This window comes from Balaenoptera acutorostrata, chromosome 1, assembly GCF_949987535.1.
Source record: "Balaenoptera acutorostrata chromosome 1, mBalAcu1.1, whole genome shotgun sequence".
NCBI lineage: Eukaryota > Metazoa > Chordata > Mammalia > Artiodactyla > Balaenopteridae > Balaenoptera > Balaenoptera acutorostrata.
In genome coordinates, this window is record NC_080064.1 from 30,820,975 (window position 1) to 30,836,228 (window position 15,254).

At 50.6% G+C, this 15,254-nt stretch overlaps 1 protein-coding gene across 1 annotated transcript in view; it reads right to left on the bottom strand.

Annotated features, from left to right (window-relative positions):
• The window catches only part of EPHA10 (EPH receptor A10), a 41,698-nt gene extending 26,688 nt beyond the window's left edge, over nt 1-15,010 (bottom strand). The window contains exons 1-5 of the mRNA XM_057554461.1: nt 14,905-15,010; nt 12,599-12,663; nt 11,209-11,887; nt 6,254-6,409; nt 5,385-5,735 (exon numbers count right to left, since the gene is read on the bottom strand). Coding sequence (XP_057410444.1) covers nt 5,385-5,735; nt 6,254-6,409; nt 11,209-11,887; nt 12,599-12,663; nt 14,905-15,010 — 1,357 coding nt within the window. The remainder of the gene's footprint in view (nt 1-5,384; nt 5,736-6,253; nt 6,410-11,208; nt 11,888-12,598; nt 12,664-14,904) is intronic.
• Between the last annotated feature and the right edge of the window lie 244 nt (nt 15,011-15,254).

Below are 15,254 nucleotides of genomic sequence, written 5' to 3' on the forward strand. Positions count from 1 at the left end.
GGCAACCCACAGAGTAGGAGAAAATATTAGCAAACCATGTATCATAATGGTCATTATGTGCTGAACTGTGTCCCCCAAAAAAGATATTTTGAGGTCCTAACCCCCAGTACCTCTAGAATGTGACTTTATTTGGAAATACGGTCTTCACAGAGGTAATCAAGTCAACATGAAGTCATTTGGGTGGGCCCTAATCCAATGTGACTGGTGTTCTTCTGAATGGGGGGAAACTTAGACACAGAGAGGGACTCTCATAGAGAGAAGATGATGTGGAGACACACAGGGAAAAGAGGGCCATGTGACTAGAGTGATGCATCTACAAACCACGGAAGGCCAAGGACTGCCAGCAAACATCAGAGGCTAGAAGGAAGGAAGGATTCTCCCTTAGAGCAGTCAGAGAAAGCATGGCCCAGCTGACACCTTGATTTCAAACTTCTAGCTTCCAGAAGTGTGAGACAAGAAATTTCTTTTGTTTTAAGCCATCCAATTTTTGGTATTTTGTTATAGCAGCCCTAGGAAAGTAATACAAAGGTATACAGAATATACAGATTAGACAAAAAACCTCTTATAACTCAATGGCAAAAAGAAAACCCAGCACATGAAAAGAGGTTCAACATCATTAGTCATTATGGAAATGTAAACTAAAACTGCAGTGAGATACCATTTCATATCCACTAGGATGGCTAAAATCAGCAAGACAAACAAGTGTTGGTGAGGAGGTGGAGAAACTGGAAGCCTTGTACATTTGCTGGTGGGAATGTAAAAAGGTACAGTTGCTTTGGAAGACAGTCTGGCAATTCCTCAAAAAGTTCAGCAGCTCCTCAAAAAGATAAAAAAGTTTCCATATGTATTGGTCAGCTCAGGCTGCCATAACAAGATACTGTAGACTGGGTGGCTTAAACAACAAAAATGTATTTTCTCACAGTTCTAAAGGCTAGAAATCCCAGATGATGCTTGCAGATTCATATTTGTATTCTAGTGAGGGCTCTCTTCCTGACTTGCAGACAGCCACCTTCTTGCTGTGTCCTCACCTGTCTTTTCCTCTGTGTATGCACAAAGAGAGCAAATGAGCTCTGGTGTCTGTTCCTCTTCTCCTAAGGACACTAGTCCTTGGGATTAGGGCCTCGCCCTTATGATCTCATTAACCTTAATTATTTCCTTAAAGGCCCTATCTCCAAATACAGTCACACTGGGGGTTAAGGCTTCAACATATGCATCTGGGAGAGACAATTCAGTCTATGACATCATATGACCTAGCAATTCCACTCCTAAGTATATACCCAAGAGGACTGAAAACCTATGTTTCCACAAAAACTTGTACATGAATGTTCATAGCAGCATTACTCTAATAGCCAAAAAGCAGAAACAGTCCAAAGTCCATAAACTGATGAATGAATACACAAAATTGTGGTATATCCATACAATGGAACGTTAAGTGAGCCATAAAACGGAATGGCATACTGACACATACTACAACATGGACAAACCTTGAAAACATTATGCTAAGTGAAAAAAGCCAGACATAAAAGTCCACATACTGTATAATTCCATGTATATAAAATGCCCAGAATAGGCAAATCCGTAGAAACAGAGAGTAGATTAGTAGTTATTAGGGGCAGGAGCGGGTGGGAGGAATGGGGAGTGACTGTTAATGGGTTTCTTTTGGGGATGATGAAAATGTTCTGGAATTAGAGAGTTTGTGATAGTTGCTAGGAAAAATGACTGAACTGTCCCCTTTAAAGGTAAGTGAAATTGTATGGTATGTGAGTTATATCTACAAAGAAAATGACAATATGAACAATGTGATATATTATGTATAAAAACATACTGGATGTGACCAAAGCTATTCTCAGAGGAAATTTCATAGGCTTAAATTATTAAAACTATAATATAGGGCTTCCCTGGTGGCGCAGTGGTTGAGAATCTGCCTGCCAATGCAGGGGACACGGGTTCGAGCCCTGGTCTGGGAGGATCCCACATGCCACGGAGCAACTGGGCTCGTGAGCCACAATTGCTGAGCCTGCGCGTCTGGAGCCTGTGCTCCGCAACAAGAGAGGCCACGATGGTGAGAGGCCCGCGCACCGCGATGAAGAGTGGTCCCCACTTGCCGCAACTAGAGAAAGCCCTCGCACAGAAACAAAGACCCAACACAGCCATAAATAAATAAATAAATAAATAAATAAAAGAACGTGAATTTCTTTAAAAAAAAAAAAACTGTAATATAAAAACTAAGCACTGGGACTTCGCTGGTGGTCCAGCGGTTAAGACTCCATGCTCCCAATGCAGGGTTCAATCCCTGGTCAGGGAACTAGATCCCACATGCATGCCACAACTAAAGATCCCGCATGCTGCAACTAAGAGCCCGCATGCTGCAATGAAGATCCTGCCTGCAGCAACAAAGATCCCACGTGCTGCAACTAAGACCTGGCACAGGCAAATAAATAAATAAATATTAAAAAAAAAAAACAACTAAGCACTGAACTCACCTAGAAAAAGACTTCAGGAAATCAGGAGGATGGTATTAATAAAGATAAAATCATAAAATAAGTGACAAAAGTAAAGAGCAGTGGAATTGATAAGTTCAAGAGCTGGTTATTTGTCATAACCAAGAAAATAAACTTCTGACCAGAATAATTCTAAAAAAGAAATCACAGGACACAACATGAAGAAAGAGAAAGTAGAGTTAACTCCACATACTGTGGAAAGTTTTTAAATAAGCGTTTCTGGGCTAATAAATTAGAAAAAGATCATCAAAAGATTTTCTATGAAAGTACAGATTAACAAAACTGATTCAAGAAGAAGTTATAGAAAAGATTGGGAACATCAGCAAGGTACAGTTTCCCAGGCAGTTTTGCATGCCTTCAAATAATGATAATTATGCTATTTAAACTGTTCCAGAACAGAGAAAAAGAAGAGATTATTCCTGGTGCCTCTTTCAAAGCCAGCCCAAAGTGCTAAAACTTGACAAAGAACACAATAATTTTTAAAAAACTACTTTCTTATAAATGTAGATGAAAAAAATATTAAAATATAAGCAAATTAATTCAGCAAATATTAAAAGAATAATACACTCATCTGCAGTAGGGTATAATCTAAGAAGGCAAAAAGAACTCACATTGAAAAAATCCATTAATAGAATTCATCATATCGAAAGGTCAAAGACAAAAAAACGTGGTCATCTTGAAAGATGCTCAAGAAGCATTTTGTAAAATTAACATCCATTGCTGATTTTTCTAAAAAGTTCAGTAAAAAGTGAAAGCATTAGGGACTTCCCTGGTGGCGCAGTGGTTGGGAGTCCGCCTGCCAATGCAGGGGACACGGGTTCGAGCCCTGGTCCAGGAAGATCCCACATGCCGCGGAGCAACTAAGCCCGTGCTCCACAACTACTGAGCCTGCGCTCTACAGCCCACGAGCCACAACTACTGAGCCCACGTGCCACAACTACTGAAGCCCGCGTGCCTAGAGCCCGTGCTCCGCAACAAGAGAAGCCACCGCAATGAGAAGCCCGCGCACTGAAAGGAAGAGTAGCCCCCTCTCGCTCCGCGCAGCAATGAAGACCCAACGCAGCCAAAAATAAATAAAAAACAAATTTAAAAAAAGTGAAAGCATTATACGGCCAAGGGGCTAAAAGCAGGGCTTTGGTATTAGACAGACCTGAGTTCAAAGATGGGTCTCGACTACTAGCTGGCTGACTTTGGATAATTCACTTGGCCTCTCAGACTTCAGTTTCATCATCTGAAAGATGATTATCATTCGATTTAAATGAATTAATGTAGAAAATCATATTGCACAGTGCCAAACACAGAGCAGCACTCAATCAGTGAAAGCTTAGTATTTTTATAAACAAAATGGAAACAGAAGAGTATTTCCTTAACGTGATTTTTAAATCCATCTATATCAAAACAGGATTGTTATCAGGAAATACCAGATAAAAATTTGTGTTACGTATATTATACAAAAGGGGTTTTATAGTAGATAGTTCTAGGTATGGATATAGAAATAGAAAAAAATGTGGAAGGATATACTCCAAGATATTAGTAGTTGTATATCTCTGGATAATAGGATTATGGGTGCTCTTTTTCTTTTTCTATTCTGAATTTTTTAAAATGTAAATGCAATAGCAAATGTTAAATCATAATAGAGATAGTAAAAAAAAAAAAAACAAAAAACCTGTTGTTCCAGAAAATGAGGCAAGTTGGGAAATCTCTCCCAAAAGGCAGAGGAAATGGATTAAGAGCTGAAAATGATAAAGGAAGCGACAAGATTTGAGAATCAGAAAATGGACGTACAACTCAAGGTTTAGAAAGAGTCTTAAGAGAGAGATCAGAGTTATCAGAAGTTCTAGTCAAAGTAATAACTGGAAATAAAAACTGAAAAAAAATTTTTCCAGGAATAAGAAAAGTATGCAGATCCAAAGTTTTACTATGTTCTAGCCAAACTCAATGAAAAGAGGTCAATATTGGTTAAATTTTATTTTCACCAGTAGGCTAAAGAATTATACAAACATCCATGTGTGTACACATTCATATTCAAGTCACCTACAAAACAATGAAGATTACCCTGGCCTCAGACTATTCTGCAATACAACTGCCATCAGACGGGGAAGCAGAGTCACAAACGGATCATATCGTCTCAGATATGAAAAGACCATACCACTCACTCACTTATCTTTCTTGCAAAGGATACTTGAAGGATTACTTGAAGCTGTGCCCCAGCTGAGTGAGACAAATCAAAAGTAAATGTCAAGAATGAGGAAGGTGTAGTATAAAAGGATTGTAGGTCTTCATTTATTCATCTCAATTCCAGACTCCGAAATGTGACTGTTATGTGTTGACCAGTGAATTCTATCGCCCCTTACAGTCTGACCCTCCGTGCTTCCTTGCTCTTTTCCAGGACCAGGAAAGAGGGTGACAATGCAGCAAAACCCTTGCAGAGGCCGAGGGACGAAGTCAGAGGGATACACACAGGGTCCCTCTTTCTAAGCCAGGAAAGAAGGAGGTATGGTTCTGGTTCCCACTGAAATTTTTGAGAAGGGAGGGCAAAAGATTGAGTAACCTTCCACCTCTTTTGCCGGGAAACGAGAGGCAAGGCAACTGCAGAGTTGGATGTGGGGCACAGGCTTTCTGGAGGTCAGGAGGAGGAGCACGCACTGGCTCCCGCAGAATCACTAACACTCATAACCTCTCTGGCCCAGAGGCACAGAGTCACCTGCATCCTCAATCTCTCCTCCGTGGCCTTCGGGAAGGGGGCTGACCTCGATGGGGGTCGCCAGGGTCGGGGATTTTTGTTTAAGACCAGCGATCGCAGTTTATCCGGGGTGGCTGCGGGCTGTGGGGATGCTCGCGGTGGGCTGGACGGGCGGGCGCGCGGGGTGCGGAAGGCCTTACCCCCGGCGCCGGTGGAGACGGTGACCTGCGCGTAGGTGGCTCCCGCGGCGGCCTCCGGGCCCGACACTCCGTTGAGCGCGGCTACGCGCACGGTGTAGCGCGCGCCGGGCCGCAGGTGCAGCAGCGTGGCGGCGCGCTCCCGCAGCCCCGCCTGGCGCGGCACGAAGGCCACGCGCGGCCCGCACGGCTCGCACGCGCCCGCCGGGCCCTCGCGGCCGCAGCGCAGGCACAGCAGCGAGTAGGTGACGTCCGAGCGGCCGCCGGAGTCGGCCGGAGGCAGCCAGCGCAGCCGCAGCGCCAGCGGCGAGCGGCTCAAGCTGTACTGCAGGTCCCGCGGCGCCGACGGCGGCCCTGGGGGCACAGAGGCGGGCGCCGTCAGGGGCGGGGGGAGGAAGGGCGGGATGGGGGCGGGGCCAGTGAGGGGGAGGGACGGGGGCGTGGAGCAGTGAGGGCCGGGATGTGGGAGTGGGGCGCGGTCAGTGATGGGGTGGGAGGACGTCAGTGAGGGGATGAGGTTGGGGATCTGGGGACCCAGCAGAGTGTGAGGGGCGGGAGTCCCCCGCCTGGCTGGAGAGTTGGGAGAGGTGAGGGCGGGGATGGTTGTAGGCGGCGCACACGGTGATCCCCGAACAAGCCTAACCTCATCCCTCCGTCTGGACTGTCTCTGTTGTCCTGCTTCTTCCAACCCCGGGCCCCGGCCCCCATCACCGCCCCAGGCTCCCCTTCCTCCACTCTGCCGTCTGGGTCGCTGGCCCCCACGTGCGCCCTGGCGCTGCGGAGTGTGGTACCCCTGCCCTCACAACGCCTCGATTACGCCCTTATGGACCGCCCCACCCACCATCCGGAAGGCATTCAGGAGGGGGACTCACGGGTGCAGGACGCCGAGGGCGGGTCGCTGGGCGAGCGCGCATAGCTGTCCTGGCACACGCAGAACGTGGACGCGTTTTCCAGGGCCCGGCTGTGCTCCGGGCACGGCGAGCAGAGGGGCCGCCGCGCGGACACCTTGTAAAACCCTGGGGGACAGGCTGCGGGGAGGAACTGCGTGAGGAGGGGGCTCCGCCACAGCCTCTGTCTCCCCCCGCTTTCCTGACTGCCCCCTCTGTGGTGGGCCTTATCTCCTCGAATTGTGATGGGGAAGTGGGGGGCGGGGGGTCTCAGCTACTCCAGCACCGCCCCCGGGGTGGCAGCTCGTGACTGAACAACGTAGTATTACTGAACCCTTAGTAAGCGCTTAACGTGCAAACACTGCAGTGTTTCTCTTTTAGTAATTCATTAAATGCTCATAACAACCTGCGAGGTATGTGCTTTATCCTCATTTTTTAAATGAGGGAACTAAGGCTCAGAGAGGTTAAGTAACTTGCCCAGTGTCCCACAGCTAGTAAATGGAGGGATTCCAACCAAAGCCGACTGGTTTGAGAGACCACACCACACTGCCCTAACGCCCACTGGAAGAAAAGGAGCCAAACTTTCCGGTTTTGATGTGAGGACAGAAGAGAGAGGCCTCGAAGGGGTGTTCCACAGTTACCCAAAGACAGACACCCACACACTCCCAGTTACAGAGACAAACTCTGACGCACACAAACACACACAAACTTGTCAGAGCTGCCTCCCACCTCCACTATTTGGGGGTTAATGCATCATAAATCCTCTACTGACGCACTTGGTTCCCATTTGAAAGTGGAGCCAGGCAGGTGGAGAGAGGAGAGGGACAGTGAAAGTTCCCTGGTTCTAGCCCTGGCACCTCCTCAGTTACTCTGCTTCTCTCACCTCCCCCAGGAGTCGATGGTTAAGAGCAAAGGCTTTTATATCTAAACAACCTGGGTTTGCAGCTAAGTCGCACCACTTATTTGCTGTGTGGCCTTGGGCAAGTTGATGACCTCTCTGAGGCTTGTATAGAATACCTACCTCGAAAAGGTGCTTGGAGGATTGAGATAAAACATGCAAACTGCTTAGCCCAGTACAGACAACAGTTATACAATAATGGTAGTAATCACTCTTCCTCCAACTCAGGCCTGAAGTGGAAACAGCTAAACACCCACTTTAAAAAATTCCTCCCCAGCTGGGCCAGGGAGGGAAGCAATGGCTCCTGGCCCTCCTCTCAGAGCTTGGGTGGTCCTCACCTGGTTCCCTGCCCCCGCCAGGACTTCTCTATCCCTCTCCTCTGGTTTAGCTGCTTGTGGAAGGCTGGCTGCGCTCCAGCCCCAAGAAGACATAGTACAGCTGAAGGGATGCAGACTAGCACTTGGGAAGAACTTTCAGCCTGTCTGGGAGGAGAGGGCAGAGGGCTGAGGGTTCCCATTATCTGCAAGGCTTAGGTTTGGTGGGGTGGGCGTCCATGTTGCCTAGAGTCCTGGGCTTTGGGCAGCTTTGGGCAGGGTCTCCAAAGCCCAGGAGGCTTTGGAAGTCTGCCTTCAGAATGAAGCACAGGGCTAGCTAACATCATGGTCTAGTGGGCAACAGCCACCCGGGCTGGGACTCAGGAGACCTGGGTTCCAGTGTTAGCTCTGCCACTTCCTGTGCCTCTCTGGCCTTGAGAAACCATCAGTCAAATGAGAATAATAAGCATGGCCTGCCCACCTCCATTGTGAAATAAGAGAGGGATCTATTTGCGGGGGCGGGGGGGGGGGGTTCCTCACCGCAGGTGGGAAAGAATGTGGCAGGTTCCTTTTCTCCATGTGTATGTGGGTGTCTGGGGTCCTAGAGATGGGTGGTCCCATCAGAGACAGCATTGCTTATTTCTACTTGGAGAGGCTCTGCTTAAAAGAGGTTGTATTGAGGGGCAGACTCAGGAAGTGACTCCTGACTCCCGGCCCCTGCCTCCTTCAGAGTTATAATTTCAGGGGTCACCTAGTTCAACTCCCACTGGCCCACCCTCCAGCAGCTTTTCTAGCAGTAGCCACAGTCTTTGCTCAGATACTTGGTAATGGGGAGCCCACCTCCTTCTGAGGCCGCCTCTGCTGAACAATGCTGGCAGTTAGAAAGTGCTTCCTTTATGTTGAGTCCAAAGCAGCCTCCCTGCCTGTAACCCCCCTCATGCCACCTCATTGCAGGGGCTTGATGTGCCCTGTAGAGCTTAGCATGTCTGCTTGGGTCCCTCTGCTCCAGGGCAGTCCTACAGAGGTTTGAAGACATGAGTCGTACACTCTGATTTTCCCCCCAAGGGAAACCCCAAGTCTTTCAGTAATTCTTCTGGTGGCTGGGAGAGAAGGAACAAGAGTCATGGTCACTAAAAAGAGAAGCCTCCACATCCATCTGCCTTTAGAGAGGGCTCTATAATAGCTGCAGAAGACACTTGCAGGGTCTTCCCTTTCTAAATACAAATCTGATCGTTTCCTTCCCTTCTTGAAACCCTCCAACAGCTCCCCAATGCCAACCACCCAACCCATGCCATACTGAACTCTTCCTTTCACACCTCTGGATCTTGTCCTATAATCTTACACCCCTTCTCTTCTGGTGAACTCCTATGTTTCTCCAAATCCTAGTTCAAAATAACACCTCCCTTGTGAAGCTTTCCCTGGCATCCTCCCCACCTCCATACTCCCCAAGGCAGAGTTGATGCCATTACAAATGGCCTTTGTCTGGTTTCAGCCAAAGTCAGAAGTGGCATTGGGTTCCTGAGTGTGTGTGTGTGTGTGTGTGTGTGTGTGTCTCCCTCTCATTGCCCAGAGTGTGTATCCAAACCCCCTCCTCCAACACCTGATCCAGTCATTCAACAATTTTTTAGCATCGAATATGAGCCAGGTGCTGTTCTAGGCTCTGAAGCTACAGCAGTGAATAAGGCAGACCAGGATTCCACTGTACACTGCTACAGATGCCCTTCTCCTACCTCACAGGGGGAAGAGAGGCCATCAGTTGGTGATTCCCTTCTCTACTAGCTCTTCCCGGTGACGGTACAGGGAGTGGAGCCATAAAAGCAGTCCATTTAGGGTGCGGGCAGTAGGGCACTGTCTGTAGAGTATTTAAAAACAATGAAATTGACTAAAACGTGGTCTGCTTTTTGTTAGCAGCATGTGTCAGCAATTCTGATCCACATCGGTAATAAAATACTTCTTCCCCCGAGGCTTACTGCTCCCACCACACCCCACTTGGTACCCCACTGGCTCCTCCCTCATGTGTAAACAAGGCTCACATCTACAGTAAAAATTCTCTCTCCGCCCAATGTCCTCCTCAAGGTACCATGCCCTCTCCTCCCCTTTCAAACCCCGCCTCCAGAGAGTGTTTCCGATCCCTGACTCTAGCTCCTCAGCTGCCTTCATCTTTCAATCCACTGCAGCTGGTTGCTCTCTCCATCCCTCAGCTGACACTGCTCTCACCAGGGCCACCAGGCAGACACTGGCCAATCCTCGCCTTATCTGACTGCTCACCAACAATGCAGGCCATTCGTTCCTGGGTACCTCCATCGCCCTTGGCTGCCATGAAATCACACTCTCCTCCAGCCTCTGATCACTGCCTTGCAGTCTTTTTTATGGGCCCCATTTCTTCCACTTCCCCTCATATAGTGCTGTTCTGTGAGAGTTCATCATTGGCCCTCTTGCTTCATACCCCACACATTCTCCCTGGTCTGTCCCAACCACACCTGTAGCTTCAAGTAGCATCTATCTCTCTGTTGCTGAGCTCCAGACCCACTTTCTAGCTACCTCCACTTGAATGCATCATGGACACCGTCAATTTGATATATCCATCCACGCCCTGTGTTCTCTACCCCAGTCCGTTCAGTCCTCCAGATGCAGATAGGAGAGAGAAGGAGAGATCTGTTCCTGGTGCCCCACAGACCAGAGAGTCCAAAAGAACCCCCAACATGGAGGCTCTGCCCCAGGGCGTGCAGTGATTCTAGTTCAGAGAGTTGGGTGGGATCTTAGTAGTCATCTAGTGCAACCTCCCAATCTCTCTCTCCAGCTCAAGAATCCCCCTGCCTGGGCTTCCCTGGTGGCGCAGTGGTTACGAGTCTGCCTGCCAGTGCAGAGGACATGAGTTTGAGCCCTGGTCTGGGAAGACCCCACATGCCGCAGAGCAACTAGGCCCGTGCACCACGACTGCTGGGCCTGCGCTCTGGAGCCCACGAGCCACAACTATTGAAGCCTGCGAGCCTGGAGCCCATGCTCCGCAGCGGGAGAGGCCACCGCAGTGAGAGGCCCGCGCACCGCAAGGAAGAGTAGCACCTGCTCACTGCAACTAAAGAAAGCCCGAGCGCAACAACAAAGACCCAATGCAGCCAAAAATAAATAAATTAATTAATTAATTAATTTAAAGAAAAAAAAAAAGAATCCCCCTGCCAGCCTCTGACTTGCATATTGTCGGTGACAGGGAGCTCACTCCCTGTAATGCAACCAACTCCACTAGCCCCTAGCTAATAGAGTTGGCCTACTGTAACATTCTTCCTTATGCACAGGGGAGGCAGCATGGTGTAGTAGAAAGAACTTGAGAGTTGGGCAAATCTGGATTCAAATCCCAGTTCCCCACTTCCTAACTGCAAGTGAGGTGTTAATCTCTCTGAGTCTCTGTTTCCTCATCTGCAAAATAGGGATAATGATGACTTTATTGCTGTGAATAAATAAGAAGGCCTGTGTGAGGTGCTTATCATGGTGCCTAAAATATAGGTCCCTGATGCCCCCTTATATGGAGTCAAATTCACCTCCCATTAACTTCACTCACCGATTCTGGCTGGACCCACTGGAAGCACCGCAAAATGTGTGGACTCCCGGCTCCACATCCCATGGCTTCCGCACTCCCCACCCTGTTTCTTTCACCTAGGACACTCTCTCTCTCTCCCAACTGCCACCTGCGCGCTACACTCCCACACCACACCCCCCAGTGCGCTGGATACCTTCACAGATGTCACCACGTTCCTGGAATCCCGCACTGCAGCTGCAGCGGCCCACGGGCACCAGCCACTCGCCATCGGCGCCGCAGTGCATGCGCGGGGGGCTGCCGGGCTCCCCTTCTGAGTGCGCCACGCACGTTCCGGTCACCTCCACCAGCGTGGAGAAGGCGCTCTCGGCTGCGGTGGCTGGGAACGCCGCCAGACCCCGCACTGTAGCGCGGCACTGCTTGTAGTAGACGCGCACAGAGACCAGCGCCACGCATGCGCCCACGTCCTGGAAGGCCAGGTGGAAACCCCGCCGGCTGAGCGGACCGATCTCTCGCACCTCTGTGTTCAGCTTCATCTTGCGCTCGCCCAGGTCGCCCTGCGTGAAGCTCTCGTCCGCCGCGATCGTGTCGATCTTGCGGGGCCGGCTGCCGCCTGGGCGGGGATGCCCACGGCCCAGATCGGCCTCGGTTTCCAGATAGTAGACGTTGAAAGTCTCCTTGCAGGTGCCGGCGGCTCCGGGGATGCTGCTGCAGTCGCGCAGTGTGAACTGCAGCTCCACGAAGATGCGCTGCCCGCGGCCGCGGCTGATCCAGCCAGTCTGCAACCAGTTGTCCTGGTTGGGCTCCAGCACGTTGCACACCTGGTAGGTGCGGATGGGACGGTCGTGCTCGTCCACGCCGCTGATCTCCTCCCACTGGGGAGGAGAACAAAGATGTGGGCAGCTCAGAGCCAAGGCGCCCCCAAGAGGTCGAGCCCTGGCGGTGACTCGGGCTGAAACCCCCTTTCCCCATCATTTTGCATTCTCTTCTCCCCTCCTTCTCTATACACAACCCTGAAATTATAAGACGCAGAGCTGGGAGAAACGTTGGAGACAACTGAGTCCAACTGATGGGGAAACTGAGGCACCAGAGAAAGGTGACTTGAGTGGATATACACGTCGGGTTAGTAGCAGAGCTAGGAAAGGGGTCTCCAGGCTCTCCACCAGTGCCTTTCCACAACACCAAACTGCTGTCACACTGCCACACCTCCCCACCACTACCGCAAGTTTCCAAGCCTCTTTTAGGATTCCAAGTCTTGCTTGTTCTGTCAATCTATCAATCAACAGCACTGCTTGCTGAATCTATTGGGTGCAAGGCACCGTCCAGCATTGGCTCCATCCAGATGCCACGTTTCTGTTCCTAGACACAGTCAGTTCTCTTCTTGCTTTTTTTTTTTTTTTTTTTTTTTTTTGTCTGACTGAAGACTCAACGTTTTCTAATAGGCCACTCTGGCTTGAAGCCAGGGCTGCTGGAGACCACATGCTCTGAGGACCGTTTTGATCTGATGTAACCATGGGGAGATAAAGGGACTGAATCCTGGACCACCAGAGGATCCTTGGGACAGGGAAGGAAAGGCTTACACTTACCCCATTACTCGGCAGTGCAGTCCAGCCCAGCTCAGCCTGGGAGGCTTTGGAATCCAGGAGGATGACTAGAGCGAGGGGAGAACAGAAGTGTCAGAAAGCCAGAAATTCAGGAGTATGAGATCCTTTGGTGAGTTCACTTTAAATTTGCTAACAGAGGGAATTCCCTGGCGGTCCAGCGGTTAGGACTCTGTGTTTTCACTGCCGAGGGCCCAGGTTCAATTCCTGGTTGGGCAATTAAGCCTCGCAGCGCGGCCGAAAAAAAAAAAAAACGCTAACTGAGGAAACAGAGAATGTGGTGAAGGACACAAACAAGGTTTTTCCACTCCATACCTCCCCACGAGGAGGTGTGAGTAGTCTAAATAAAAGTAGCCACAATGATTAGGGAGGGAGCCTGTAGTAGTTTCCTGTGGCTGCTGTGACAAATTACCACAAACTTAGTGGCTTAAAACAACAAAACTATTCTCTTACAGTTCTGGATGTCAGAAGTTGAAAATCGGTTTCACTGGTCTAAAGTGAGGGTGTCAGCAAGACCGGAGGCTCAACGGGGAGAATCCATTTTCTTGCCTTCTTCAGCTTCTAGTGGCCACCTGGATTCCTTGGCTTGTGGCCCCTTCCTCCATCTTCAAAACACACCATTCCAATCTCTGCTTCTGTCATCACATTGCCTTCTCCTCTGATTCTGACTGCTCCTGTGTCCCTCTTATAAAGACTATTGTGATTACAACTGGGCCACCCATATAATCCAGGGTAATCTCTCCAACTCAAGATCCTTAACCGCATCTGCAAAGTCTATTGCCATTTATGATAACATACACAGATTCTGGGGATTAGGATATAGAAATATTTGGGGAGTCATTATTCAGCCTGGCACAGAATCCATGACAAGTACCATAAGACTGGCTTTTAAATGGGGGATCAGTGACCCCCCGCCTTCCCAGGTTCCCTAAATTATAACTGAGTGTCAAGAAGAGGGAGGAAAGTGAGCACATCAGAGGATTCCTGTATACATCCCTGAATTCACTCATACTTGAGGGTTCTTCTGAGGTCTGGGGTCACCAGGGATGGAGAAGACTTGAACCTTTTTAGTTTGACTCCCAAGGTCTCTGGGGAAAACGAAGTAGAGAGACCCTGCCGGCAGCAACAGAGATAAAAACCTCTCATCTCCTCAGCCAGCCCCTTTCCCAGGGGCTGTCACCTCTACTGCCTTTTGGAAGACTGTCAAGGTTCCTTTAATATATAAAGCCATGGCCCCTCCTATACCAGAGAGGCTTGAAGTCACTTTCTTCCCCCAGATGGCATCTGACCAGCAGTCTGAATTCCGCTCTCAGCATCGGTCCCTAGAAGCACTGGTTTGGACAGCACAGCAGCAACTCAGAGACAGGAGCCCAGGCCATCCCCAAATCTTGGAAGATTCCTCATCTGGAGCTTAAGCAAGGGGGTGGGGCTCCAAGGTGAGGCCTTTAAGAGTGTTGGCCCCAGAGGCGTCAGCGACAATGGGCAGGACCGCTGACAGCTTCCTGATTTCGGTATAACTTACAGCACATCAGAATTGCATATTAGAAAGCATCAGAGATCCAGCGCCCCGACCAACCCCGAGGCCAACGCCTCAGATTCCAGCTCCTCCGGATTCTGCACCTGGATAGTATGCCTCTGGATTCAACTGAGGGTACAGCTCCCCCAAATCTAGGCAAGACGCGGGCTCTGGTCCAGCGGGCAGCCCCAAACCCGGCAACTCGGATAGCGCTGGTTAGTCTACGCTTCAAAATCAGCACTGCGGACAGCTTCCTGGTCAGCACGTCGGGCAGCTCCCGGACCCAGACACACCCCGGCCCCCACGCGCGCCCCACCACCCTCGCCTCCAGACCCCGCGCCCCCGCCGCGGCACCGGCGCTCTACCTCCTGCTCGCCACGCAGTGGTCCCCTAGCCCCCCGCCGTTCGGGCTCCATCCCGTCTCCCCGTACTCTGATCTCACCTCCGCATCTCCCTGCCCCCACACCTCCCACATACAATTGCTCAGCCTGTCCGTCTCACCGGCCCCTGAACCGCCGCCTCTGGCTCCCACTGTTCCTGGTCTCTTTCTTCCCCCCAGGTCTCCCAGGTCTCCAGCCCCCGAGCTCCTCAATGCTCCTCTCTTCTCCGTTGTTTAGCCACCTTTCCCTCCGTGTCTCCGGTTCTTTGCTTCCCGCTGCCCGCTTGCTTCAAACCCCAATACCTACTCCAGTCTCTCCATACGACTCCTTCTCCCAGCACCCCAGCTCTCCAGCCTCCTGTATTTTGGCATCCCAGGCTCCAAGAGTCTCCTCACCTTCCTCGGCGGTCCCGGGCCTCCCTGGTCCCAAAAGCAAGGCGAGACAGAGCGGCATCAGGCAGATGAACAGGCGCAGCGGATGTGGGCCGACGCCGGTCTCCATGGTCCGCAGACCGAGCTGTCAGTGCGGCGGCGGCTCGAGCCGCGCCAGCCCCAGCACCGCTGAGCAGTGCCCCCGGACCCCAGCGCCGGCGGGGGGCGGGATCTCGCCGGTGACCATCATCCATGGGGACCAAGCATTATGCACCGCCGCGGGAAGTCCACCAATCCCCGCCAGCAGAAGGTGGAGGGGTGGAGTTTCATAGGCCAGGGGCGGATCAGCGAATTGGAGGTGGAGGGAAGGAAGG